The sequence below is a fragment of the Diceros bicornis genome, chromosome 34 (genome assembly GCF_020826845.1).
Source record: "Diceros bicornis minor isolate mBicDic1 chromosome 34, mDicBic1.mat.cur, whole genome shotgun sequence".
Lineage (NCBI taxonomy): Eukaryota > Metazoa > Chordata > Mammalia > Perissodactyla > Rhinocerotidae > Diceros > Diceros bicornis.
In genome coordinates, this window is record NC_080773.1 from 33119341 (window position 1) to 33145800 (window position 26460).

Sequence of the window (26460 nt, forward strand, 5' to 3'; positions counted from 1 at the left end):
GGCCGAGGGGCGGGGCTTCCAGGGCGGGACCTATGGGGATGGGCCCCGAGCGCTGCCACAGCTGGGAATGGTAGTTTACCGGGGGGCGTGGCCGTGGTCTAGGGGCGGGGCTTGAGGGGCGGGGCCTAAGCGCCGGACGAATGACGTCACACTCGCTCGGCTATAAAGTGCCGTGCAGTTCCGGAGTAACACACGCGAGTTCGAATCCTGCCGCTGCCACTTCTGGGCTGCGATCCTTTGTGTGTCTTTCAAACATATCTGCCTGGTTCCTCATCTAAAAATATGTGTTCCTCATTGACTTTATGGGAGAATTTGAGAATTTCGATAATCAGAAACCAGGACCTACTTGCCTAGGGGTTCTCAAACTCCTGGGTTCTGAGGGAAGAGGGGGCTGGGGGCCTAGACTCCTGGGTCTGAGGGAGGAGGGGCCCACACTATTCCAGTATGACCTCATCTTAACTAATTACATCTGCAGCAACCCTATTTCTGAATAAGGTCATATTTGAGGTACTGCTGGCTAGGACTTCAACAAATTGGGGGGGAGGGGAGAAACTTGTTGGGGGAGGGGAGAAAGACAATTCAATCCCTCCCACTCATAATACCCAAAAGGTGGAAACAACCCAAATGTCCATCAACAGCTGAATGGATAAATAAATTATAGTAAACTCATACAATGGACCATTACTTAATAAAAAGGAACAAAATACTGATAGTTGAGACAATATGGGTGAACCACAAAAGCATTATTCTGAGTGAGAGAAGCCAGATGCAAAAGACCGCATGCTGTATGATTCCAGTTAAGTGACATTCTAGGAAAGGAAAAAAGATAGTGAAAGAATGAAGGTCACTGGGTGCCAGGGCAGAGGTGGCAGGGGAAGGGATCACTGCAAAAGGAACTTGCGGAGGTTTTGGAAATAGTCTCTATCTTCATACTGGTGGTTATATATGTGACTACATACAGTTGTCAGATCTCTCCAGCGTGTTCACTTAAAAGTAGTGAATTTCATTGCATGTAAATTATACTGCAGTAAAGCTGACTAAAAAGAAAAAAACACTGAAAAGATTTTTATCGTTTTGTTTTGGAAATTATTTGACCACAAGGAACTCATTTGATTTACAATTGGACCGAGTTTGTCAGCAATCAACAGACATATTTGAGGATTCTTAGGAAGTGAGAAATCTCTGACTGGTAAATTGTTTCTGAATGTCCCAAGAGGTTTTTGAATATTGGCTTTGACAATAAAGTTGATGTAATGTTTTGTTTGTAGACATAGAATGAAATGTGTTCACTTTGGTTTTGCTGCTTTTCCAGTTTTAAACTAGTGATTTTTTGTTTTTTCTTGGAGAAGTGTGTCTTGTTTCTGTAATGCCCTGAAAACTGTGAGCTCTGTGCGCCCTCCCAGGCACAGGGTACCCAAAGGGAACACAGCAGCGCTGGGTCCAGGATCTGCGATTGGAGACTCAGCCTGGGAGTAAGGGAAGACTTCCCAGAGGAGGGAAAACCTAAATAGGGTTTTGAAAGATGAGTAGGAGTTCTTCAAGTGGACCAAGGAGAGAGGAAGAACTTGACAGGGTAACAGCATATGCAAAGGCTAGGAGTCAGGAGACAAGTTGCTTGGGGAGTGCCAGATGTTTGAGATGGTAGGAGGTTGGCTTGAAGGGGGAGGCAGCTGGAAAGAGATGTGGCTGAAGAGAAAATAATTTTAAAACAAGCAATAATACTAGCTACTATTTATTGAGTACCTAGTATGTGCCAAGTATTTAATCTACACAACAAACCAAAGAATAGCTTTGCTGTTGGGGATGTAGCAAGGGCGGCTGGGTCTGGAGAGAGGCCTTTCCCTTTTCTGAGATTGTAGGAACTCAGAGCTCTTGGGCCCTGGAGGGGGCAAGGCCTGAGAAAGGGGAAGGTGCCATAGAGGCTGTGGTAAAAACCCCTGACATGGATCTAGAGAGACCTTGTTTCAAATTCCTGCTCCACGGCTTCTTAGATGTGTACCTTGAGTAGTGACTTCCCCTCTCTCAACTTCTGGCTCCTCTCACCCACCAAAATGACAAAGAGTTAGTATCCTTAATATGTAAAAAGCTCTTACAAATCAATAAGAAAAAAAAGGCTCAACCCTCCCCCAACAGGAAGAGGGGAGCATAGGCAAAGGGCACGATGGCAATTTGCAAAGAAAGAAAGTCAACAAACACATGAAACTACTCAGCCTTACTGAGAATCGAAGAAGAGCTCATTACGATAATGACAATATAACATTTTTCACCTATCAGATTGGCAGGATGGAAACAATGATAATACCCAGTGTTGGCAAGGATGTAGTAAACAGGTACTCATACCTGCTGGCAGGACTGCCAATTGGTACAGCCTTCCTAAAAGGCCATTCAGCAACAGGTGGCAAACCACCTGTGCAAATATTCGACCCAGCCATTCCCCTTGTAAGAATTTATGCTAAGAGAATAATTGGTCATTTGGAAAGAAACATACATAGGAAAATGTTCCTCACAGCCCTGTGTCTCTGTAATAGCAAGACACTAGAAGCAAATAAAATCAACCTCGATATTGATCAGTAGGAGAGTGGCCCTACCCTTTCCTACCCCTACACTCCTTTCAATGGCTATTTAATGAGCACCCACTGTGTCCCAGGCATTGAGCTAGACATTGGGATTTCAGCGACAAGACAGACAGGGTCCCTGCTCTCACAGACCACCTGACACTCACAGTAAACGTTAATTCATCTGTATGTTTCTGGACACACTCTGTCTACAGTTTCATCAGGCTCACACGTTTAAGAACATCCATGAGTTCATTCATTAACCACCAATATAGAAGAAAAAAAAAAAAGCAGACCGATTCTCTTTTTTTAAGTTTATATACTAACATGCATATTTTGTGGAGTAAAAAAAAAAAACTATAATATTCTGTGTGGGGTCTCTGCTGGGCAGGGTGATGGATGATTTTATTGTTTTTCGATTTTTGTTCATCTGCATTTTCTCATTGTTCTTGGAGAGTGGTTTCCTCCTTGTGCAGGTGAAATCACCCATGAGGAGTGGAGGGCAGTGGTAAGAACTTGGGCACAGTGACCCAAGTGTCCAACGACAGATGAATGGATAAACAGAACATGGTATATCCATGCAATGGAATATTATTCAGCCTTAAAAAAGGAGGGAAGTCTGACACGTGCTGCAACATGGACGAACCGTGCAGTCATTACACCAAGTGAAATAAGCCAGACACAAAAGGGCAAATACTGTATGATTCCACTTATATGAGGCACCTAGAGGAGACAAATTCATAGAGACAGAAAGCGGAATGGTGATTGCCAGGGGCTGGGGCAGTGGTGGGTGGGGGAGAGCTGTTGTTTAATGGGGACAGAGTTTCAGTTGTGCAAGATGAAAAGAGTTCTGAAGGTGGATCGTGGTGATGGTTGCACAAAAATGTGAATGTACTTAATGCCATAGAACTGTACACTTAAAATGGTTAAAATGAGAAATTTTATGTTATATGTATTTTATAAAAATTAAGAAAAAAATTAAAAATAATGGACATGGGTGCTAGGTTCAGATGCTGGTTTTCTTGACCGTGAATAAAGCATTCCCTCTCCGAGCCCTTTTCTCCTCTTCTGTAAACTGTGGTCCTAATATCTACCTCTAGGACAGGGGTCAGCAAACACTTTCTGCAAAGGGCCAGGTAGTAAATAATTTCAGCTTTGCAGGCCAAACGATCCCTCTTGCACCTACTCTGCCATTACAGCAGGAAAGCAGCCACAGACATTATTATGCAAGCAAACGAGCACAGCTGTGTTCCAACAAAACTTTATTTACAAAAGCAAGCAGTGGACCGGAGTTTGCTGGCCCCTGTCACAGAGTTTGGAAGGATGACAGAAAGTAATTGACGAACAAGGACCTAGCCCACAGTAAGTGCCAGAACACTGCTGGCTGTTAATGTTATTATAAATAGAAACAGGGCCAGCCCCGTGGCTTAGCAGTTAAGTGCACGCGCCCTGCTGCTAACGGCCCGGGTTCGGATCCCGGGCGCGCACTGACGCACCGCTTCTCCGGCCATGCTGGGGCCACGTCCCACATACAGCAACTAGAAGGATGTGCAGCTATGACATACAACTATCTACTGGGGCTTTGGGGGCAAAAATAAATAAATAAAATTATTTAAAAAATAAAAAATAAAGAGAAACATGCATGCAAATTTCTTCCTCTGAAGACCTCCCACTTGATTCCCAGACACACCCAAGGTGTTTAGAATATCCCTTTGGACTCCAGGTAGGTTATGCACCCCTTTATCACTGTTGATGTTGTTAATAAATTCCTGATAAGCATTGGGTGCTGTCCCAGGTGCTGAGATTCTCCCACAGTGCCCTCTGCCTACCTTCTCTCTCTCTCTCTCTCTCTCTCCAAACCGAGAGCCCATGAGGGCAGGGACTATGTCCTGTGTCTTCTTTGTTCACTGCTGTATCCCCCACACCCAGCATGAATTCTGACACACAGTAGGAACTCAAGAAATACTTGGGGTGAATAATAGTAGTTACAATAGTTCACACTTACCGTGTGCTGGTCACTTCTCTTGGCTCTTTATGTATATTACCAAATCCCCTCTTTGTGGCAGCCCTGTTGGGGTAGATATCGTAGTTATCATCATCCGCCATTTCACAGATAAGGGAAGTGAGGCCCAGAGAGGTGAAGTAGCTTGTCTAAGGTCTCACAGCTGGTGAGAGGCAGCCCCAGGACCCACAGCCGGGAAGCCAGCCTCGGAAACGCATGCTCTGTCTAAATAATGATGATGCATCCAAATGAGAGAACGGGGATTTGAACTCAGGTCTGTCTATCTGTCACCAAAATCCACCTTCTTCTCATCATATAATGCTGGCACCCAAACATTTGGGCTCTAGGAGGAACATTTTTCTACAATGTGACATTGAGCCTCCTCCATGGAAATGTGGGGGTCTGTGTTCCCTCCCCTTGAAAGTGGGCAGGTCTTTGTAACTGCCTCAGCCAACAGGTTACGGCAAAGTAACGCTGTGTCGCTTCCCAGGCTAGATCATAAAAAAGGATACAGTTTCCACCTCTCTCTCTCTCTGTCTGTCTGTCTCTCTCTCCCTCTTTCCCCTTCCCTCCTCCTCCATCTCCCCTTCCTTCTCCTCCTCCTCCTCCTCCTTCTTCCTGTCTCTCTGTCTCTCTCTCTCTCTGTCTGTCTGTCTCTCTCTCTCTCTCTCTCCCCCCCCTCTCCCCCGCTCTCTCCACGCATCCTGACAGTCCTTAGCTGACATGTGAGAAGAAGCTTAGCTACCCTGAAGCTACCACGCTGGACAGACCACATAGAGAAAAGGAAGATGTGGAGAAGCCCTGACTGTTCTAGGCTCCAGCTCTTCGAGTCTTTCCAGCCCAGACGCCACCAGCTCCAGTCCACCCCAGCTCCAATCCACCCCCGCTGTCACCAAATGGAGCAGAGACGAGTTGCCTCCACCAAGCCCTGTGCAGATGGCAGATCTGTGAGCAAAATAAACGTGGTCCTTGTCTGAAACCGCTAGGTCTTGAAATAATTTGTTACACGGCCATAGTAACTGGAACCACTGGCACATGCACGGCTCCATAACTGGAGGAAGAGAGGGAAGAAGGGAGGAGGGGCAGAGCGTGAACAGGAGGGAAGGATGGTGAGAAGGAAGGAAGACAGGGAAGGACGGAGGCAGTGACTTTGCCTGGAGGAGGGCAGGCACCATGCAAACAGCTGACGTCCCAGCTAGGACGAGGGAGGGGAGGGAGGGGAGCTCTGAGAGCTCGTGACAGGTGGCGGACCCTCTGTAAGAAGGCTGGGCAAGCTTTCTGCAGAAAGTGGTGTGGATTACGGCCATACGGACAGACAATATTTCCTCGGGCCAGGAAGGGAGCTCCAGACTGTGGGGCCAGCTTAGGAAAAAAGTAGCAGACAGGATTGCACAAGAGATGTTGTGGGAGTGAAAGAAGTGGGAGGGTGTGGAAGGAATGAGGCTTGAGTGGTTGGAAGATGGAGCCAGATTACGTGTCAAATGCCAGGCTGAGAAGCTTGGCTTTGATTCAGAGGGTACTAGGGAGCCACAGAAGAGTTATGAGCAACAGAAGGTCACGAACAGATCTATCTTTCAGGAACGTTGTTTCCAGCTGAGACGTAGACAGAAGGACACACGGATGTAGGAAGGGCAGCTCCAGCACTAGGCACTCATTAGGGAAAGTTCACTAGTTGTTCCCCAATATTCTTCTTTTCTTGCTCAAAATACTAACAGCCACTGGTTAACAGCTGGGTGCATGAATATCCAGAATAAAGACTCATTTCCTGACCTCCTTTGCACATAGGTGTGGCCATGTGTCTAAGTTCTGACCAACAGGTTGTGAGCAGGAGGGACATGTGTAGTTAAAAGGAAGAGGCACTTCCCCCTTTTCTCCTTTCTCCTGGCTGGAAGGCAGATCTGATGGCAGGGGCTGGTGCAGCCATCTTTGACCATGAGGTGGAAGCCTGATGAAAATAATAATAAGTTTTCACATATTGAGATATATGGGGAAGCCATTCTGGTTTAAACCTGATTCAGCCTAAAACTTGTTTTTCCCAGAGCAGCCTGACTTACGGCCCGCCAAACATGCATTGTACATCTGGTCCAAACATTTTCCCCAAGCCAAGAATGTACTCTTTAAAGATAGGGATGAATGTCTCCATTCCTCTCACACCAGTATCAGTACTTCTTTGAAGATAAGCTTTTCTTCCCAGAGAACCGGGATCAAGCTGACCTGCTGTGTACGTGCTACACGGCAGCAAAACATCTCCTCGTGACTCTGAGAAAAACATTGTATTCCTGTCATGCTTGATATATGTTCTTTGTTCAGAAACGGTACATAACCACGCTGTAAACCAGGCTTCCTCAGAGTGCCTTCTTCCCCCATGGAGACTGCACTTCTGGGATAGTCCTCAGCTTGGCTCAGATAAATATCACCTTATCATTCTAATCTATAGCTTGGTTACCGATTATTTGCATCATCAAGATATATTTTGGTGGAGCAGTGAGATGCAAGGAGCCTGGGACCCTTATGATTACAGAGCTGCCAAATGGGCCCCAGATCCACTGCGAGGAATAAACTTCTACCTGATTTAAGTCACTAATCATTTGGGTCTCTCTGTTACAGCAGCAATCTTCCTCAACTCAGAAAATGGCAACTCCAGCCTTCCAATTGCTTAGGCCAAAACATGGAGTTGCCCTCATCTTCTCTTTTTCTCTCACAACCCACCAGCTCTTCCCTCAAAATATATCCAAAATCTGACCAGTCTTAGCATCTCCATTGCTACCATCTCTCGCTGGATTCGTGTGAAAGCCCCCTGTGGGTCTCCCTGCTGCCCCCTGTTCTCCCCACCAGCCCATACTCCGCACAGAATTTAGGGGATCCTTTTGGGAACAATCTTGGTCATAACTGATTCAGGCAAGAGGCATTCATGGATGCCAAAACTAAGAGGTGAACGTTTTATGACACACAGGATATTTACACAGTCTCAGAGTAGCTCTCCACAAGACACTTATTCAGCACAAAGGGAAAAAAAATGTAACTTTACAGTGGAGAAACCCGGCCCGCTTCACCTAAACCAAGTGATAAAATTGGGACAAACATCACGTGCCTCCTGATACAAAGCACTGAGAAGAACACAATGTCAGGTCTGGGATATTCTTGCCAAAAATGTATAACCAGCATTCATCATGAGAAGCATCAGAGAAAGTCAAACCAAGGGGCAGTCTATAAAAGAACTGCCCTGAACTCTTTGAAAGTGTCAAGTTCAAGATAGAAAGAAAAATGGAGAAATTGTTCCAGATTAAAGGAGACTAAAGAGGCATGACAATTAAATGCAACATGTGATCTGGGATCAGGACCTACATCAGAGAGAGAAAAAAAGCTTTTTTTCTCTTTGTTTCACTGTAAGGACATCATTAAGACAAATGGGATAAATAGAAATAAGTTCTGTAGATCAGATAATAGTGCTGGAGAACCGTGGTTATGTAAGAGAATGACGCTGTTTTCAGGAAACACATTTAAAGTTTTTAGGGGTAAAACAATTTCAGGTCTGCAACTGACTCTTAAACAGTTCAGAAAAAAAAAAATGTGTGTTAGCCTCTGGGGAATCTGATATAGTACATGGAAATTCTTTGTATCATTTTGCAACTTTTCTGTAAGTCTGAAATTATTTCAACACTCAATCAATACAACATAGATGAACCTCAAAAATACTATGAGGTCACATATTGTATGGATCCATTTATATGAAATATCCACACAGACAGAAAGCAAATTGGTGGTTTCTGGGGACTGGGGGAGGGAGGAATGGGAAGTGACTGCTAATGGGTACAGGGTTTCCTTTTGGGATGATTAAAATGTTTTGGAACTAGATGGAGGTGATAGTTGCACAACACTGTGAGTGTATCAAATGCTACTGAATTGTTCACTTTAAAATGGTTGATTTTACGTCAATTTAAGGGAAAACTTGACCAAAGCACTTCTATAGGTCCCTTGGCCTCTCTAATCCTTACAGTGACTACAGTTCCTTACAGGAACCCATGACCTGCCCCCATTACCTCTCTGACTTCATGTCTCCCCTCACCCACTCTGCTCCAGATACGCTGGCCTTGCTGCATGAGCACACTCACCCCAGGACATTTGCACTAGCCATTGCCCTTGTGCAATGTCCTGGGGTACCCACACCTCATTTCCTCCCCTCCTCCAGGTCTTCACTCAAATATCACCTTCTCAGCAAGGCCCTCCCCCAACCACACTAACTTTTCAATAAAACCCCCAAAACACCTGCTGGACCCTCCCTGGCCCCATTCCCTGCTTTCAGTTCCCCCACGGCATTCTCGCCATCCAACATCCTACATCGTTTACTTTTTTATTTTGTTTTCCACCAGAATGTAAACTCCACGAGGGCAGGTTTGGAGCTGTTGAGTTCATTGGTCCCTAGAACAGTGCTTGTGTAGAGTAGACGCTTAATAAACATTCATTGAATGAATGATAAATGTCTTGAATCAATGAATGGTCATCAGAAGCTTCGAGCTGGGGAAACTGAGGCTGTCAGCTGCTTGAGATGTCAGAGCAGGCACTGGATCGCAGAGCTGTCTGTCTGCAGAGGCATCCCTTGTCACCGCATGTCGCCCGGGTCACTTAGTTACTGGTTCATTCCTTTGTCTATTTATTTTTCATCGATCAGCTGAGCACTTCTCGCCCCTCTGGGCTTCCCACCAGCCTTTCCGGCAGGTACTAGGAATTATGCTCGTTTTAGAGGGGAAGAAATGAGAATCAACCGAGAGGCACTTGCTCCAGCCCAGGATCCAAACTCAAGTCTGTCTGGAGTCGTTTCTCATCACTGCCCCCTGGGCCCAGACCCCAGCCTCAGAGCCAGGCCCCTCCAGTTTCGGGAGACGGTCTGGTCCGCCTTTGATCCCTCCCAGAGAACAAACAGTTCCACCACCAGCCTCCCTCCTCCACCTTCCTCCTCCGGCCAGGCCAGGCCGGTTCCTAGACCCACCCCGCTGGTGCTGCTCCGCCCCACCCAGCCCTGGCCTGTCTCAGAGGCGCTCCAAGGAGAAGCCTGCCCTCACCCCTCAGGTCTCAGGAAAGACTCCTGGCGCTCCCGCTGCCCGAGCGACCTCCATTCCGCACACCTAGGGCAGCCCATGTTTGTGTCACCTCCCCTACCAGACTGGGAGCTTCTTGAGACTCCGGCTTCGGGCAAATCCATTTGAGGTGGAACTTGGCCACCCTCTCATTTGCTACTGTCATTGCTGTCACCAACTCCACGTCCTCACAGCTGGATCTCCAGCCTCACCTCCTCCGGCCAGCCACACCCGCTACAGCCTTTCCCCGCCCGCCCGGACTCCACAAAGTATTCCCTCTGCCCGAAACCCTCTCCGCATTCCTGGCTTACTCTCAAAATTCAGGTCAAAGCTCGGTTGTCGCCTCCTGAGAGAGGCCATCCCTGACCACGCCCTCCATCCTCCACCTCTTCACCTTTATTTCCTCCATCGAGCTCACCAGCAACTGAAAGTCTTATTCATGTATGTGTCTACCCGTTGATCTTCCACCTTCCCACCACACCCACTGGGATGACAATAACACAAGGGCAGGTGTTCCGTCTGTCCAGCATGTAGAACGTGCTTGGCACACAGCAGGTGCTTACAGTGTTTGTGACTACCTGACTTCGGGACTGTGCATGTGCCACTGCCCATGCTTAGAATATCATTCCTTGCTGCATCTTCCTTGGTGAACTCCTATTCATCCTTCAGAACCCCATCCAGTTTTCATTTAAGCAGGGAAGGCTTCTTTGACTGCCTCACACACCCACCACAAAGCTGGAATAAGGGCCTCCTTTGAGGACACACAATGCCCTGTGCCACCTCCGTTAGTACACATGTCACTCTGAATTGTGACAGTGGGTGCCACCAGGTTCTATTTGCCCAGTTAGACTCCCTTCTTGAGGGAAAGAGTGAGGCACAAATTAGGTCTGAGGCACCCTTTAATGAAAGAATAAATTAACGACTATGTAAGTAAATATATCTCCCTGAGACCCAGCTCCCGGACTTATTTCTACACCCTCCCCCAACAACCTGCCATACCTCGCATTTCCCATGAGTTTGACCTCTCCCCTTGTCCTAGGAATTCATCAGCAAATCCTAGGGTTGGGGGTGTGGGGGAGAATATGCATTGGGAGAGGAGGATGAGGGAAGAGATGGGGTGGTTTCAGATATGACACGTGGGGGATCTTAGCTTAGATGCTGGGGTGTGGCTCCTGGGAGCCCCCCCAACCCAGAGAATAAATAGACCAGTCCCCCAACGACTAAGCTATCCCATCTTGGGGACAGAGGCAAACCCAGACCCACAGGGTCCTAAGCTGACTCAATGAAGACCCTCTAACGACAGTGTGGGCAGGCACGGGGTGGGAGAGGGTTCTTACGTGCCGTGCCGGGTGCCCGGGGAGTCTGCAGGGCGGGGATTCGCTGCCTCCGCCCGGCCTCGGTGAGTCAGGCTGCGCAGGGCTGGGAGCCTCCGCTGCTGCTTGGGAACCACTTGCCGAGGTTTGGAGAAAGGGAGGGGCCTCCTTTGCGGCCAGGGAAGGAGGAAGGAGGCCCTGGGCCCCCGAACTGGGGCGGAGGTTCAGGTTTCGGTCTCACCTGCGGCTCCGGACCTCCAGCACGCGCACGGCACAGGGTGGGGCCCAGGGCGCCTGTGCTGGGCCCTGCCCTCCTCCCTCGGACCCGGGGGTCCGGGCCCCCAGCCCCTCCTCCCTCAGACCCAGACCCAGCCCTGATTCCCACCGAACGCCTCTATGAGGATACTTTCTCCACCCGCACAGGAAGAAAGCACGTGGGCTCAGTCAGATCTGCCTTTGTGTCACAGCCCGCGGCCACTGTGACTTTGGGCTAGTGGTCTCCCCACTCCGAGCCTCTATCTTCTCCTCTGTCAGTGGGGTACCAATCCCGACCCTGTCTCTCTCACAGAGGGTCAGGGGTCTGCTCCCTCCCTCCAGCCCCAATCCTGGCAGGGCGGAGCTCAGGCGACATTTGTGGCATGGATGTGACAGGGACATGGAGTGACAGAGGCTGGAGACAGAGGACCCTGGACCCTCTCCCTGCTGCGCCCTCGAGAGCCCCCGCCCACATGTAAGTGCGCCCAGCAGTGCGTGACACCGTGGCTGGTGCAGCCAAGCTCGGGCAGCTCCAAGGCCTGGAACGCTCCTTCCTCATCCTCCAGGCCACCTTGGGCTGTCAAACTCGCCCTTCAGGTTCAGCTCTGGCCGCCCCTCCTCCTCCAGGAAGCCCGCCTTGACTTTCTCAGCAGCCTCTTCTGGGCTTCCGCGGAGCCCTGTGTGTCCTCTATTTTAGCGCAGATGGAAAAGAAGGCTGTCATCTCCCTCGTTGCTAACATTCACCCAGCGCTTCCTCTCTACCAGCTACTGTGCTAAGATCTCTCCATAACCTCATTTAATCCTCCCAACGCTGCGATCTCCATTTTACAGCTGGGGGACTGGGGCACAGAGAGGTTAAGTAATTTGCCCAGGGTCACACTGCTAGAAAGGGGTGGGGTCACGAGGTGGCACCATAGGGTAGCACCAAAGGATACAGGGTCTAAATTGTATGACCTGGGGCCGGCCCCGTGGCTTAGCGGTTAAGTGCGCGCGCTCTGATGCTGGCGGCCCGGGTTCGGATCCCGGGTGCGCACCGACGTACCACTTGTCCGGCCATGCTGAGGCCTCATCCCACATGCAGCAACTAGAGGGATGTGCAGCTATGACATACAACTATCTACTGGGGCTTTGGGGGAAAAATAAATAAATAAAATTATTAAATAAATAAATAAATTGTATGACCTGGATTCAGGCATCTCTGCCACCTATTGGCTGTGTGATTGTAGACAAATTGCTTAACTTGTGTGTGCCTCAATTTCCTCATGTGTAAAGTGGGGATAAGTGAACCCATTTCATAGGATGTTGTGAGGATTATACACACACACATATAATCTACTCAGAAGAGGACATGAGCACACAATAAGTATTACCAAAATTAATAAGTGGCAAAGCAAGGACTCAAACCCACACCCACGGGGGCTCTTTGCCGTCACACCATATGATTGTCTCTCTTCCTCTCCACTCTTTCATCCCATCAGTCCAGGACAAGGGTGTCCTCTCTGGTTTCCAGCCTCACTCAGCGTATAGACTGTGGGGTCAACATGTGTTGAATGAAGTGACGAAGCAATAATGCACGTGAACGCACCAAATGCAAAACACTCATTAATTCCACACATGTTCCTCCAGCACTCGCTACACTGTGTGCCGCAGACGGGGCAGGCGAATGAACGTATACAAGTCTTTGCCCTCATGAAGCGTACATTCTGACGGGGGGACATAAAATAATCAAAGTGAACAGGTAATCTTGTGTGTTAGAAGGTGATAGACGCTCTGGAGAAAAATTAAGAATGGGGGCAGGGAGAGAATAGGAAGGAGGGGAGGGTAAGAGGTGCTGTCATTTTAAGCAGGGTGGTCAGCCAGGCCTCTCTGGGGTGATATCATTCAAGCAAAGGAGGTGAGGGAGCAAGCTGTGAGGATATCTGCGGGAAGAGCATTCCAGGCAGACGGAATGGCAAGTGCAAAGGCCCTGAGGCAGGATGGGGTCTGGGTGCTCAAGGAGCAGCAAGAAGGCCAGTGTGCCGGAACAGAGTGATGGAGGGGGAAAGGAGATTAGAGTAATGTTCCTTAAGACCTCATAGACATCAGCTTTTATCCAGAGAAATGGGGAGCCACCAAAGGATTTTGAGCATAGGAGAGACGTGAGCTGACTTAGGTTTTTGTGGGGTCCCTGCTTTGAGCCTAGGCTGAGGGGAGGAAGGGAGCAGGGAGACCAGTCAGGAGGCCACTGCAGTGGTCCAGGTGAGAGGTGATGGTGGCAGGAGTCAGGTGGGGATCTCTCACAACCAGAAAGGCTAAGAGTGGGCACGTCCGTCGGTCCCCTGCTCTGCTCTCTCAGGTCTGAGCTTTGGAGCCTAACATTGTCACCACCCACTGCATGTGGAACCTGGGGCAAGTTTCATAACCCTTATACGCCTCAGTCTCCTCACCTGTGAAATGGAGACCCCCAACGCTCACCTCACTGGGTTTTGGGAAGAAATTATGTGTATAATTTGGTTCACAAGGACCAAGGCAAAGGGGAGGTTCTCGAAAGGAGACTGTGTGCCTGAGGAACCTGTTAACTGTTGGAGTTGTCCCACGCACTGAGTGAGTTAAGTCCTAGCCATCATCATAATAGGGGATTACTGAAGGAAATTTCCAAAGGAAGAGGGAAGGGGAGGGGTGAGGGCCAAAGGCACAGCGGAGAAAGGGACCGTGAACAGGAGGTGTGCACAGAGCAGGGGCGGACGCCGGCCCTGGAGACAGAGAGAGAGCCCTGGGTTCAAAGCCCACCCTGCCACATTAACCACCCCACTCTTTGACCATGAACCAGTGCAAATCAAACCTCTGGCTTCCGGAGATATTAGGAGAACTCGAATGGCGTATTTAAGACAGAGCTCTCCATTCTGGATTCTGGCATGTGAAGAAGTGCGACATCAAATTACTGTTGTTGTTATTGTTCGAATGTTGTTATGATGGAGAGATCACGGCCCCGGAGGCCGTCCCAGCCAGTGCTCACCACCCGCCCCACCACCACCGCGGGTCTTTCTGCCAGCCCCGCCCAGGGGCCGCTCCAGCGTTTGGTGCCAGGTGAGTGCTCAGGTATGCGGAGGCGGGCCGCCCTGGGAGGGAGCAGGAAGGAGGGGCCGGCAGTCTGGAAGGGAGAGGAAGAGGAGAGCCGAGAGCCGAGCCTCCCGTCTGACAGCACCTGACGGGGCAGGTGAGGGGGCCGCGGGAGAGGTCTGGGTCGCGGCGAGGAGGGCTGCAGGAGGGGACTCCCGGGTGTGGGGAGGAGGAGCAGGGGCCAGGACTCCTGGGTCCCGACGCAGGAAAGGCTGGGAGCCCTAAATTCTTGAGTCCTGAAGAGGTAAGAGCTGGGAGCCGGGACTCCAGTAGCTAAAGGAAGAGTATAGGGTCACAGGGGCTGAGGCACTGGACGAAGAGTCCTCTGAGGAGACCTGGGCTCAAAACCCTTTGGTTCTTAGGGAAGAGGAGCGCTGAGCCCGCACTCCTGGGCCCCTGAGAAGGTAAAGGCGGTGAGACGGGAGCCCTGGGTAGAGAGGGGAAGTGGAGAACAACTAAATGCATGGATCCCTGCGGGACCTGGGGGCCAGCGTACTAGGTGTGAGGGAGGAGGGGCCCGGGACCCGGACTCCCGGGTCTGAGGGAGGAGGGGCCGGGGGCCTGGACTCCCGGGTCTGGGGGAGGAGGGGCCGGGGGCCCGGATCCCCCGGTCTGATGGAGGGGCCGGGGGGTCTTGGACCCCCAGGTCTGGCGGAGGAGGGGCGGGGGGCCCGGATTCCCGGGTCTGATGGAGGAGGGGCTGGGGGCCCGGACTCCGGGTCTGGGGGAGGAGGGGCCGGGGGCCTGGATCCCCGGGTCTGAGGGAGGAGGGGCGAGGGGGGGCTTGGCCCCCCAGGGCTGGGGGAGGAGGGGCTGGGGGCCTGGACTCCCGGGTCTGGGGGAGGAGGGGCCGAGGCCAGGAATCATAGGTCCCACAGGCCAGGTCAGCCCCTCACGTCTTTGCTGGCTCCCAGGTGGCAGGAGCTCCTCCTTCTCGGCACCATGAGCAGCACCACCACCGGGTAAGTGCCCCTGCCCACCTGGCCACGCAGCCCCAGCACACCTCCCACCACACCGCTCACCCACATCTGCAGGCAGCTTTCACAGCAGCCCAGGCCTGGACACTCAGGAAGATGCCCGAGCTGCCTCCCTCGCTGCCCAGCCTGTAGTTAGAGCTCCCACTCCCCAGCAGACAGACCTGGGTTTACATTCGGATGCTATCAGCAGTGGTGTGACCCTGGCCAAAGGCCATCACATCTTTGAGCTCAGTCCCTTCCCTGTGAAACAGGGACAATTTAGAGAGCTTGACGGGATAATGCACATTGAGCAGAGAATCTGACCAACAGCAGGTGCTCAGCTGTGGGAATGTGCTCTTACAATTGTTGTTGTTATCTTATTATTAAATATTGACCCTCTGTTAAAAAATCAGCGCTGTTTATAACGAAGGTTCAAGTTTCCTGGAGTGAGCAGGGAGAGGACAAACAGAGACGGATGGGAATAGCTGCATGGGAGATGGGAGGTAGTGAGTTCCCCAGACCAGAGGTAATCAAATTGTGGAGAGATCTGAACAGCAGGAGCAGGATGAGGAGCAAGAAATTTGACTGAAAGGGTTTCTCATCCCTCATCCCTGACCCCACTTGAGCTCTGAGCTTCTGTTATTACTGTGGAAATGGGAACTCAAGAATTCTTGGAGAAGGCAACCTTGAAGGGGAGGTCAAGGGCAGGAGGAGACAGAGAAGGATTTGGCTGGGAAGAGCCTCACCCATGGGGGTGGGAGGGGAAGAAGATAACTCTCCATCTACTCCAAATATGAATGCTATTGTAAAAATTCCCATTTATTGAGCAACTGCTGTGTGCTAAGCCCTTTGCCTCATGATCATAATGATAATAGAGGCTGCAAAGCACTTCCCTGCATCATCTCATGGAATTCGCCCAGCAGCCCTACCAGATGGAGGCTATAGGGTCACTAACCCCTATCTTACAGAAAGGGAAACTGAGGCAGGAGACACTAAGTCTCCTACCCAGGGTCTGTGGCAAGGCAGTAGCTGACAGGGGATTGGAACCCAGGTCTGTGTTCTCCCCACCACCACCCGGTACCACCGCTTTACTTGTCTTGTTAAAGTCCAGCTCTGGCCCTGCCCTCCCCTGCTCGAAATCCTCCATGGCTCCCCATTGCCCTCACAATGAAGTCACTGCTGTTCTGCTTGGCATTCGAAACCCCTACGATCTGCCCCCAATTCCCACAGCCCCTTTCACCCCTCTCTTCCTTTACCAGCCCGGAAGCTGCCCCCAAACCGAGTGCCAAGTCTATCTATGGTGAGCTTAGGGGCAAGGAAATCCCAGGCTGAAAGTGGGTCTGAGGGAGGAGAGGCTGGGGGCCAGGACTCCAAGGTCTGAGGGAGGAGGGGCAGGAGGGCCCGGACCCCCAGGGTCTGAGGGAGGAGGGGACCAGGAGGCCGGGACTCCCAGGTCTGAGGGAGGAGGGGCCGGGGGTCCCGCACCCCCGGGGTCTGAGGGAGGAGGGGCTGGGGGCCGGGACTCCCGGGTCTGAGGGAGGAGGGGCTGGGGGCCGGGACTCCCGGGTCTGAGGGAGGAGGGGACCCGGGGAGTCTGGACTCCTGGGGTCTGAGGGAGGAGGGGCCAGGGGACCCGGACCCCCGGGTCTGAGGGAGTAGGGCTGGGGGCCTGGACTCCTGGGCCCCTTCTCCTTCCCTCCGCAGAGCAGAGGAAGCGTTACTCCACTGTGGTCATGGCTGACGTTTCCCAGTATCCAGTCAATGTGAGTCTGGGGTCCACGTTGCCAAAGGGAGTTTTATGGAAGGAAAGATGGGCCTCAGGAGGGTGGGTTGAAAGCAACTGGGCCTCCAAGCAGAAACAACCTGGGAAACTGTTTGCTCAGCTGCAAAATGGACTTCCTGTGCCTTGCCTCTGACGTGGGTATTGAGTGGAGGAACTCAAGTCCACTCGAATCTGCCAACTTTTCCTCCAAAACAGCTCTTGTGCTGGACGGTCGGGCCACAGGGACAAATTAAAGGTTCCTGGATGAGTAGGGGTTAGACTCGTCCAGCAAAGGCTGCCAGGAGCTCTAATGACGGTAGAGGAGTTTAGAAGGGTCTAGATATAATCCAGACCATTCCCTGCCTTCAAGGAGCCTCCAGTCTTGGTGGGAAGACAGACTTAGGTGCTAGTTACGCTGAGAGAAATATAGGGCACTAGGAGGAGGCGCCGATAGGTGGAGCAGGTGATCAGGCAAGGCTTCCAGGAGGAGGTGTGGTTAGTCGCAGGCTGGAAGGCTGATTCCAGGGGATTCTGAGTCCGCCTGGCTTCATCCTGGGACTCACTGCTTTCTCTGCGGCCCGTGCCAGCACCTGGTGACGTTCTGCCTGGGTGAGGAGGATGGCGTGCACACGGTGGAGGACGCCTCGCGGAAGCTGGCGCTCATGGACAGCCAGGGCCGCGTCTGGGCCCAGGAGATGCTGCTGCGCGTGTCTCCCGACCACGTCACGCTGCTCGACCCCGCCTCCAAGGTGCCAGGGGCACGTGGGGGCCAGGAGCAGCCGGACCGCGCTGGCGAGGCATGCAGAGCTTGGCCCTTGGGACGCCAGGGATTAGAGTGTGAATCTTGGCCCCTGCGCGTCCATCCTCTGGGAACTTTGGCAAGGGACCCCTACCCCCTTTTTGAGCCTTATTAGCCTCGTCTATTAAACAGGGGTGTTATCCCTAACCCCTAACCTCGTGGGGTTGCCCTGCGCAGGGCCTGCACTACTGCGCTACTGTGGTCGTTGAGCAGTATCATCGGGTCCGGGCCTCAGTTTACCCGCTGTCCCACCCCGCAGGAGGAGCTGGAATCGTACCCGCTGGGCGCCATCGTGCGCTGCGACGCGGTGCTGCCGCCCGGCCGGAGCCGCTCGCTGCTGCTGCTCGTGTGCCAGGAGCCGGAGCGCGCGCAGCCGGACGTGCACTTCTTCCAGGGCCTGCGTCTCGGGGTGAGCGGCCGGGCGCGGGGACCGCCGCCGAGGACACGGCTGCGACCCCGCGGATCCCGGGGTGAGGGGAGGACTGGAATTGAGCCCCAGCTGGCGCCGAAGTGGTGCGGGCCTCTAAAGAGGGACGCGGCCTGGGGCCAAGGCAGGGTCAGGGCCAGTGGAGGGGGCGTGTTCTAGAAGGGAGGGCGCTTTGAGAACAGGTTAGACACAGGGCCGAGACAGAATGGGAAGGTGGTATGTAGCCGGAGGTCAAGGACTCGCACAGAACATAGGAGAGCGGGTCTGGGGGCAGCCAGAGCTAGGATGGGGGCTCCGTGGCTGGGGGTGTGGCCTAGGGCAGGGGCAGATTTAGGGCGAGGGTGTGAGTCTAGGGCGTGGCCGTGCGGGGGCGCAGTGTGGGAACGAGGACTGGGAGTGGTCTGGGGCCGTGCCAAGGAATCCATCGGGGTCCTGGCCGGGGGCGGGCAGGGGGCGGCGTGGGGCATGGCCTGACGGCGTGATTGGCAGGCGGAGCTGATCCGAGAGGACATTCAGGGAGCCGTGCACAACTACCGCTCCGGCCGCGGGGAGCGCCGGGCGGCGGCGCTCAGGTAAGGGGCTGGGCTGGAAACGGGGGAGAAGGACGGGTAGGGTCCCTGGGAGGCCCTCTCTGGGCCTCAATCTCCCCGTCCGAGAAATGGGCTGATACCACTAGCCTAGAACAGAACGGGTTTTGAATGGAGTCAAACAAAGCCGGGTTCAAGTCTCGCGTGTACCTCCCAGACAAGTGTACCCCCTCTCCAAGAATCCACTTTTCCTGTTTCTGGTCCTCGGTTTCTCCTCCGTCTGGCCTCAGTTTCCCTCTGAAGAAGTGCTCCCCCTCCTCATATCTTGGATTTCTCCCTACCACTCTGAGCTGGAGTTTGACTCCCTTGGGCCACACAGTGTCTCCGTTTTAAGCCCCGAATTTCTCCCCTCGCTGGACCCCCTCAGTGGACCCAGCCTCAGTTTCCCCTTCTCCCTCCGCAGGGCCACGCAGGAGGAGCTGCAGCGCCGCCCCTATCCCGCCGCGGAGACCCCGCCCCTGCAGCGCCGCCCGTCGATCCGCGCGGTGATCAGCACGGTGGAGCCGGCCGCGGGCCGCGGGCGACCCCAGGTGGAGCCCATCCCCGAGGCGGAGGAGGCGCGGAGGCCCGGCCCGGCGGCGACCTCTAGCGGCGCTGACCCGGCCTCCCCGGACCTGGGCCCCCGCGGCCCGGACCTGGCCGGTCTGCAGGCGGAGCGGGAAGTGGTGAGCGGGGTGGGGGGAGGGGAGGGGAGGGACCGGCTGTAGGGGTGGAATCCTACAGGGGGGAAGAGGGGCTTGGCTTTGGGGCGTGGTCAGACTTCTGGTGGGGGGTGTGGCCGGCCGTGGCTGAAATATGGGGACAGGGCCGCGCATCACAGGGCGTGGCTTGGCCTGGGAGGGTGTCTCTGCGCTCTTGGCTTGAGGGTTTTGACCGGGTTGATGAGGATCCGGGAGGGTCTCAGGGGTCCCCCCTGCTCTGTCCCCCAGGACATCCTAAACCACGTGTTCGACGACGTGGAGAGCTTCGTCTCGAGGCTGCAGAAGGCTGCGGAAGCTGCCCGAGTTCTGGAACACCGCGAGCGCGGCCGCAGGACCCGGCGCCGGGAGGCCGGGGGTGAGGGGCCCCAAGAGTGGGATCCTGCACATCCACGGTCACTCCGCAATGTCCTCCCAATCCCTATGGTCTCCCCTAGCCCCCCTGCCAGTTTTGACTCCCCATCGCGGTCTCACCGGGTCTCTACCTCTCCCTCTGACCCTGTCTGCCGCTGTCCCTGTGTCCCCCATCCCCATGCCTGCCTCCCCTACCCATAGAGGGCCTCCTGACCCTGCGGGCCAAGCCGCCCTCGGAGGCCGAGTACATCGACGTGCTTCAGAAAATCAAGTACGCCTTCAGCCTGCTGGTGAGGACGCGCCCAGCCCGGGGCGTCAGGGGGCAGGGGGGCGCGAACCCAACTGGTCCGAGTGCTGATACCAGCACCCCGCTGCTCCGCAGGCCCGGCTGCGCGGCAACATCGCCAACCCCTCCTCCCCAGAGCTGCTGCACTTCCTGTTCGGACCTCTGCAAATGGTCAGACTACCGGGCCCTCAGGTCTGCCCCTGCAGCAGGAGGAATCGGGGTTCGACTTCTAGGAGGTCTGACGGCGTGCCCACTCCTACTCCCCTGGCAGATTGTGGACACGACAGGCGGCCCCCAGTTCGCGAGCGGCGTGCGACGGCCGCACCTGACGTGCGACGCCGTGGCGCTGCTGCGGGACAATGTCACCCCACGAGAAAACGCGCTCTGGACCTCGCTGGGGGACTGGTGGACCCGCCCGGGGTGAGGGGCGTGGCTGGGAGGCAGGGGCGTGGTAACTGGAGGGCGGGGCTGGGAGGCAGGGGCGTGGTAACTGGAGGGCGGGGCTGGGAGGCAGGGGCGTGGTAACTGGAGGGCGGGGCTGGGAGGTAGGGGGCGTGGGGTTGGAGGGGCGGGGCTAGAGGCAGGGGCGTGGTAATTGGGGGCGGGCCTGGAAGGCAGGGGCGTGGTAAATGAAGGGCGGGGCTGGGAGGTAGGGGGCGTGGGGATTGGAGGGGCGGGGCTAAAGGCAGGGGCGTGGTGATTAGGCGGGCCTGGATGACAGGGGCGTGGTAACTGGAGGGCGGGGCTGGGAGGCAGGGGCGTGGTAACTGGAGGGCGGGGCTGGGAGGTAGGGGGCGTGGGGTTGGAGGGGCGGGGCTAGAGGCAGGGGCGTGGTAATTGGGGGCGGGCCTGGAAGGCAGGGGCGTGGTAAATGAAGGGCGGGGCTGGGAGGTAGGGGGCGTGGGGATTGGAGGGGCGGGGCTAAAGGCAGGGGCGTGGTGATTAGGCGGGCCTGGATGACAGGGGCGTGGTAACTGGAGGGCGGGGCTGGGAGGTAGGGGCGTGGCAATTGGGGCGGGTCTGGAAGGCAGGGGCTTGGTGATTGGAAAAGAAGGTGGGACTGGGGGGGGTTGGAGGCGGGGCTTAGCTGGGAGGGTGTGGCCAGTGAAGAGCGGGTGGGACTTGGAACAAATGCCAGCATCCGATTGGAAGAAAAGTCAGAAATTAGCATGAAGGAGAGGTTTAAGACTGAACCAGACTCTCGAACTGGAACAAAAGGCGGGGCTTAGGGAAACAGAGCGGGGCCACAGGAAGGGCGCGGGGCTTAGGTGGACGGGTAGGGGCTTATGAAAGGTTTGGCCTGTGGGTTTGGAAAGCGGGTGAAGTCTGTGCGCTTGGAGGCTGAGCGCTTCAAGGGCGAAGGAGCAGAACCAGGGAGGTATGCGTGTGGCTAGAAACCCTGTTTGGAATCAGAGGTCGGATTTAGAGGTATTAGGGTGGAATCAGTGTAATTAGAAATATAATTGATATCATGGGTGGAGCTTAGAGGCAGGGGCGGGGCTTGGCAGAAAGGGGCGAAGCTTAGAAGAAAGGGGAGAACTTAGTGAAGCTAAGGCTAAGTAGGCGACCGGACCAGCATCCCTGAGCCCTCGGCCCGGTCCTTGGTCGCAGGCTGGAGCTGCCCCTGGAGGAGGGACCCCCATACAGCCCTGACTTCTACAGCGGCTGGGAGCCGCCGGCCACCGACCCGCAGGGCCGCGCCTGGGAGGAGCCGGTAGAGAAACAGTTACAGCACGAGCGGCGGCGCCGGCAGGTGAGGCTAGGTCCTCGATGGGAGCAGCAGGCTTCCCCAGGCGACGTAGCGGGGCCAGCCCCACCTGACTTGCTGCCCTCTTATCTCCTGCAGCAAAGCGCCCCCCAGGTCGCTGTCAATGGGTGAGTGTCGGCCCCAGGGCAGGGCAGGTGGGGTCCAGGAGGGGTGCGTTCTGGGGGCTCCCAGCGCTAACTCCGCCCCCCTTTTTCTTGTCTCTTTCCTTCTATCTTCCCGGCTCTTCGAAGGTGGGTGAGGTGGTGAGGAGGCGGGGCCGGGGTTGGGAGAGGGGGGAGGAGTAGGGAGGGAGGGGGCGGGGCCCAGACTTCTGGGTCCAAGGGAGGAGGGGACTGGAGGCCCACATACCAGGCTTCCATGGGAGGAGGGTGCTGGGAGTGGGTAAAGTTAAGAGGTTGGACCCCTGGGTCCCCAAAGGGCTGGAAGAAGGCAGTTTGGTTTCCCAGGGCCTGGGAAGCTCCCTGCCTGGGTCCCTACGAGGCCAGAGCCCTGGGTGTTGGAGGGAAGAGGCTGGGGAATTGGACATCTGAGCTTTGAAGAAGAGCTCAAGTCTGGTGCTGGGACCTTGGAGACCCGGAGAAGCAGGCTTGGGCCTTCCAGGGTGGAGGGGCAGCTTTCTGGGAAAATTAGGAAGTGGTAATATCTCTGGACTCCCGAGAGAGGTAAAGGCTGGGAGGCTGGACCCTCACTTTCCCAAGGCTTTAAAGCAATTGTCTCAGTTCCTGCGGGGTGTCAGACTGGGAGCCTTTAGAGGTTAAAACGGCCAGGAAATTAAAGCTTGAGACCTGGGCTCCTGGGTCTCTGGGGAAGGAAAGAACTGGGGATCCAAGTTTAGGGTTCCACCAAGCAATGGGGGTGCAGACTCTTGGGTCCTAGGGCAGGAAGGGGCTAGAGAGGCCAGGACTCTAGGGCCCTTGGGCAAGTCAGGGCAGATGGGAGGGAGGCCGCATGGGATGAGAAGAAAGCAAAGCAGCCAGGCTTGAGGAATGGAAAGGGAGTCTGGGTGAGTGCCTGGGCAGAGGGTCTCAGCAGGGACAGCGTGCTGGGAGCTGCCAGCCCCACACAGGGGGCGCCGCGGCCCTGAAGACACCCCCTCTCCCTTGCACAGGTAGGCCTGATCCGGGCTGGGGTCCCTCTTACTGGGGGGTCAGAGCCAAAATCCCACTCTCCCTCTCCCCTCAGCTGCCTGGTCTTGCAGAACCCCCTCCCCCAGCCCCTGTGCTTCTGAATCTTGGACTTGACACCCTCAGCTTTTAAGTCTCCTCTGCGCCTCAAGTACCTTGCAGGGAAGATGGGAATAATAATAATCCCTTCTCAGAAGAGTGAGAAGTCTGTGAGGTTGTGCAGGCTAGCAGTTAAGGGCTCCAGGTGGTGGCAGAGCTCAGATTCACACCCAGCAGCATGCACAATAGAGCAGAATTACTCAGGACATGGGACATGGACTCTGGGGCCAACCTGCCTGGCTCCCAGTCTGGGTACGCCTCTCTCGCTCTGTGACCTTTACATCACCGTGTCTCTTTACATCACTGTTCCTCCACTTCCTCACCTGCAAAATAGAGATAATAATAGGGTCTCTGGGGAGAGGAAGAGAATGAGAGGTCCCAATTCATGGTTTTACCAAGAGTTGTCTTGAGAATCAAATCAGCTAATATATGGAACAGACTTTGAACAGTGTCTGGCATATAAGTAAGTGCTATAGTCTTTGTTATGACTGTGGTGATCATTATGCATGAGCCCAGTACATAGTAAATGGTCAATAAATAGCAGCTGTCTCTAGCTGTGTGATCTGGGGCAAGTGATTTTCTCTGAGCCTGAATGTTCTTATCTATAAAAGGGAAGTGGTGCTAGTACCCATATCATGTGCTTACCACACGGTGCCAGGTAGGTAAGGAGCACAATGTATTCAAGCTGGTATTCCAATTTCAAAACTCTGTTAACAGGATTAACCCGGCCCCCTGCCTTGACCCCTGCTTGGCTCTAACCCCAGCTCACACCAAAACCCTACAGCCCAGAGCAATGCAGCTGGCTGTCTCCTTATCCCCAACCCTCCCCCTTCTCCTCAGTCACCAAGACCCGGAGCCAGAAGCTGAGCCCCAGCCGGAGCCAGAGCCGGCGGGGAAGTGGGTCCTATGTAACTATGACTTCCAGGCCCGCAACAGCAACGAGCTATCCGTCAAGCAGCGGGACGTGTTGGAGGTTAGAGGAGTGGGGGCCTGGGGGCTGGAGTGGATCCAGCCCTAGCTGCAGACATAGGCTCTGAACCCTCCCCGTTTACCTCCCCCAGGTCCTAGATGACAGGCGCAAGTGGTGGAAGGTTCGGGACCCCTGGGGGAAGGAGGGATATGTACCCTATAATATCCTGACGCCCCACCCCGGGCCGCCGGGGAGCCGCAGCCAAAGCCCTGCCCGCAGCCTGGTGAGCCGGGGCAGACTCCCGGGTCTTGAGGGAAGAGGGGTTGGGGGCCAGATTCTGGGTCCTGGGAACGAGTGGTGCGGGGATCAGGTATCATGGTCACGGGCACCGGCAGAGGAGGTCGCGAAGGTTCAGAAATTTATCTCCAGAAGAAGGGGCTTGGACTCTGAGTCCTCTCTCTGATCCAGGTGCTCCTCTCGGTCCTCTAGGAAAATAGCATTCCCCCTCCTCCACCGGCCCCGGCCCTGGCTCCTGCCCCGGCTCCTGCCCCGGCTCGGCCCCGCTGGGACAGCTGCGACAGCCTCAACAACTTGGACCCCAGAGAGAAAGGTGAGTGGTGGGGGCAACCCCTGGAAGGAGCAGTCCTTGTCCTCGCTTTCCAGGCGGGGAAACCGAGGCGCAGAAAGAGTAAGTGGACTCCCAACTCATCAGAGGACCCTGGAGGTCCCCGATCCTCTGGCCCCAGGACCCTGCGCCCTGAGTCCGCCCTCCCTCCCGGTTTCCCGCCTGCAGACAAATTCTCCCAGATGCTCAGTGTCAACGAGGAGCTGCAGGCGCGCCTGGCCCAGGGCCGCTCCGGCCCCAGCCGCGCAGCCCCGGGCCCCCGCGCCCCGGAGCCGCAGCTCAGCCCGCGCTCGGACGCCTCGGAGGTCCGCGCCTGGCTGCAGGCCAAAGGCTTTAGCTCCGGGTGAGTGTGGCGGGTGCGGGCTCGAGGGCCCCGAAATATGGGCGCTAGAGGCAGAGCGTTCTGATTGGCCCAAAGCGAGGGTCCGTCTGGTTGCAGAATGAATGGCAGGCTATGATTGGCATGTTTTCTCGGACTCCGATTGGAGCCTCCAGCGTAGTCCCGCCTCCCTCCGAAAGTAGTGCGCAGCCCCGCCCGCGCAAGGCGCGCTGATTGGTGGGTGGGAATTCAGGAGACTTCAGCAGCGTCCCACCCCCGCTCGAGTTAGAATGCTGCTGATTGGACAACGGCTAGACGAGCGTGAAGTGATTGGTGGGGCTGGGGGCCTTGAGCTGTGATTGGCCGGCAGGCCTGACCGCGCCCCCGCTGCCCCGGCCTAGGACCGTGGAGGCGCTGGGCGTGCTGACCGGCGCGCAGCTTTTCTCGCTGCAGAAGGAGGAGTTGCGGGCGGTGAGCCCCGAGGAGGGGGCGCGAGTGTACAGCCAGGTCACGGTGCAGCGCGCGCTGCTGGAGGTGAGCCGGGACGCTCGTCCCTGGGCCCGACCCGGGAGCGCGCCGAGGGCTCGGACACCAGGGTCCTGATTTCCACCCGCCCTCCAGGACAAAGAGAAAGTGTCAGAGCTGCAGGCGGTGATGGAGAAGCAAAAGAGGAAGGTGGAAGGCGAGATGGAAACGGAGGTCATTTGACCCTTCCTTCCCGGCTCTCCGCGAGTTTCGAGGCAGCCCTGTGGGAGCACGGACTCTGCAGACTGCCCCCACCGATGGAAGTAGACCCCTCGAAGGATCGCCGACCCGTTCCGGCCCTGGTCTTCCCGCCCGGTGGATAAATTCGCCCGTCCTTGCAGGAGTCTCCTGAGCGAGCGTTCGCGGACTGGAGCGGGGAGGGCAGCGGGGCGCAGACAATTTAGAAAAAGCGCCATCGGCGCTCCCCGGGAGAGGGCGCGCTCGGGAGCCCTGTGCATGGAGATATGCTGCCCAGTCTATAAACAGCCTCTTCTTACCAGGCGGTGTCAACTGTTGTCCCTTCTCTACCCGGCTACCAGGGGGCCCAGGCACCTGCCCTCGCCCCAGCTACAACCTCATAGTGGGAAAGGAATCTAGGAGATGTCCCCACCTTCTTTGCTTTCTTTCTCTGAATCCTTCTCTCCCTTCCTGGGGCCCAGGCTTCCTCCCGGCCTCCTGTCTGTCCTCCAGTTCACTCTAGAGGGATCTTCTGAACGCTCAAGATCCCAGCCCACACCCTGATCAAAATCCTTCCCTGGCTCTCCATGGCCCTCTTAGCTCTGCAGCCCTGAGTGGTTTGGTCCCTACCCACCTCTCCTATCTCTTACCTCTTCATTCTGCCATGCGTTCTGGACCTGCCCTTTTCTAAACACTCCCAAACCCCTTCAACCACTGGGGTTTTGCATTTGCTGGCTTCTGCTGG

At 55.2% G+C, this 26460-nt stretch overlaps 1 protein-coding gene across 2 annotated transcripts; it reads left to right on the forward strand.

Annotated features, from left to right (window-relative positions):
• The first annotated feature begins 14495 nt into the window (after positions 1-14495).
• EPS8L1 (EPS8 like 1) lies at positions 14496-26037 on the forward strand. 2 transcript variants are annotated; one of them, XM_058530281.1, is made up of 20 exons: positions 14498-14703; positions 15214-15261; positions 16515-16555; positions 16960-17018; positions 17605-17766; positions 18076-18225; positions 18733-18815; positions 19234-19495; positions 19760-19886; positions 20084-20172; positions 20265-20339; positions 20440-20588; positions 21780-21921; positions 22015-22043; positions 24000-24132; positions 24221-24352; positions 24559-24679; positions 24863-25037; positions 25415-25547; positions 25635-26037. In XM_058530281.1, the coding sequence occupies exons 2-20, from the start codon at positions 15242-15244 to the stop codon at positions 25719-25721; spliced, it is 2169 nt and encodes a 722-aa protein (XP_058386264.1). In that variant the 5' UTR covers positions 14498-14703; positions 15214-15241; the 3' UTR covers positions 25722-26037. The 2 variants fall into 2 exon arrangements, with proteins under 2 accessions (XP_058386265.1, XP_058386264.1); XM_058530282.1 differs by lacking the exons at positions 22015-22043; positions 24000-24132 and having other exon boundaries at positions 14496-14703.
• Positions 26038-26460: the final 423 nt, after the last annotated feature.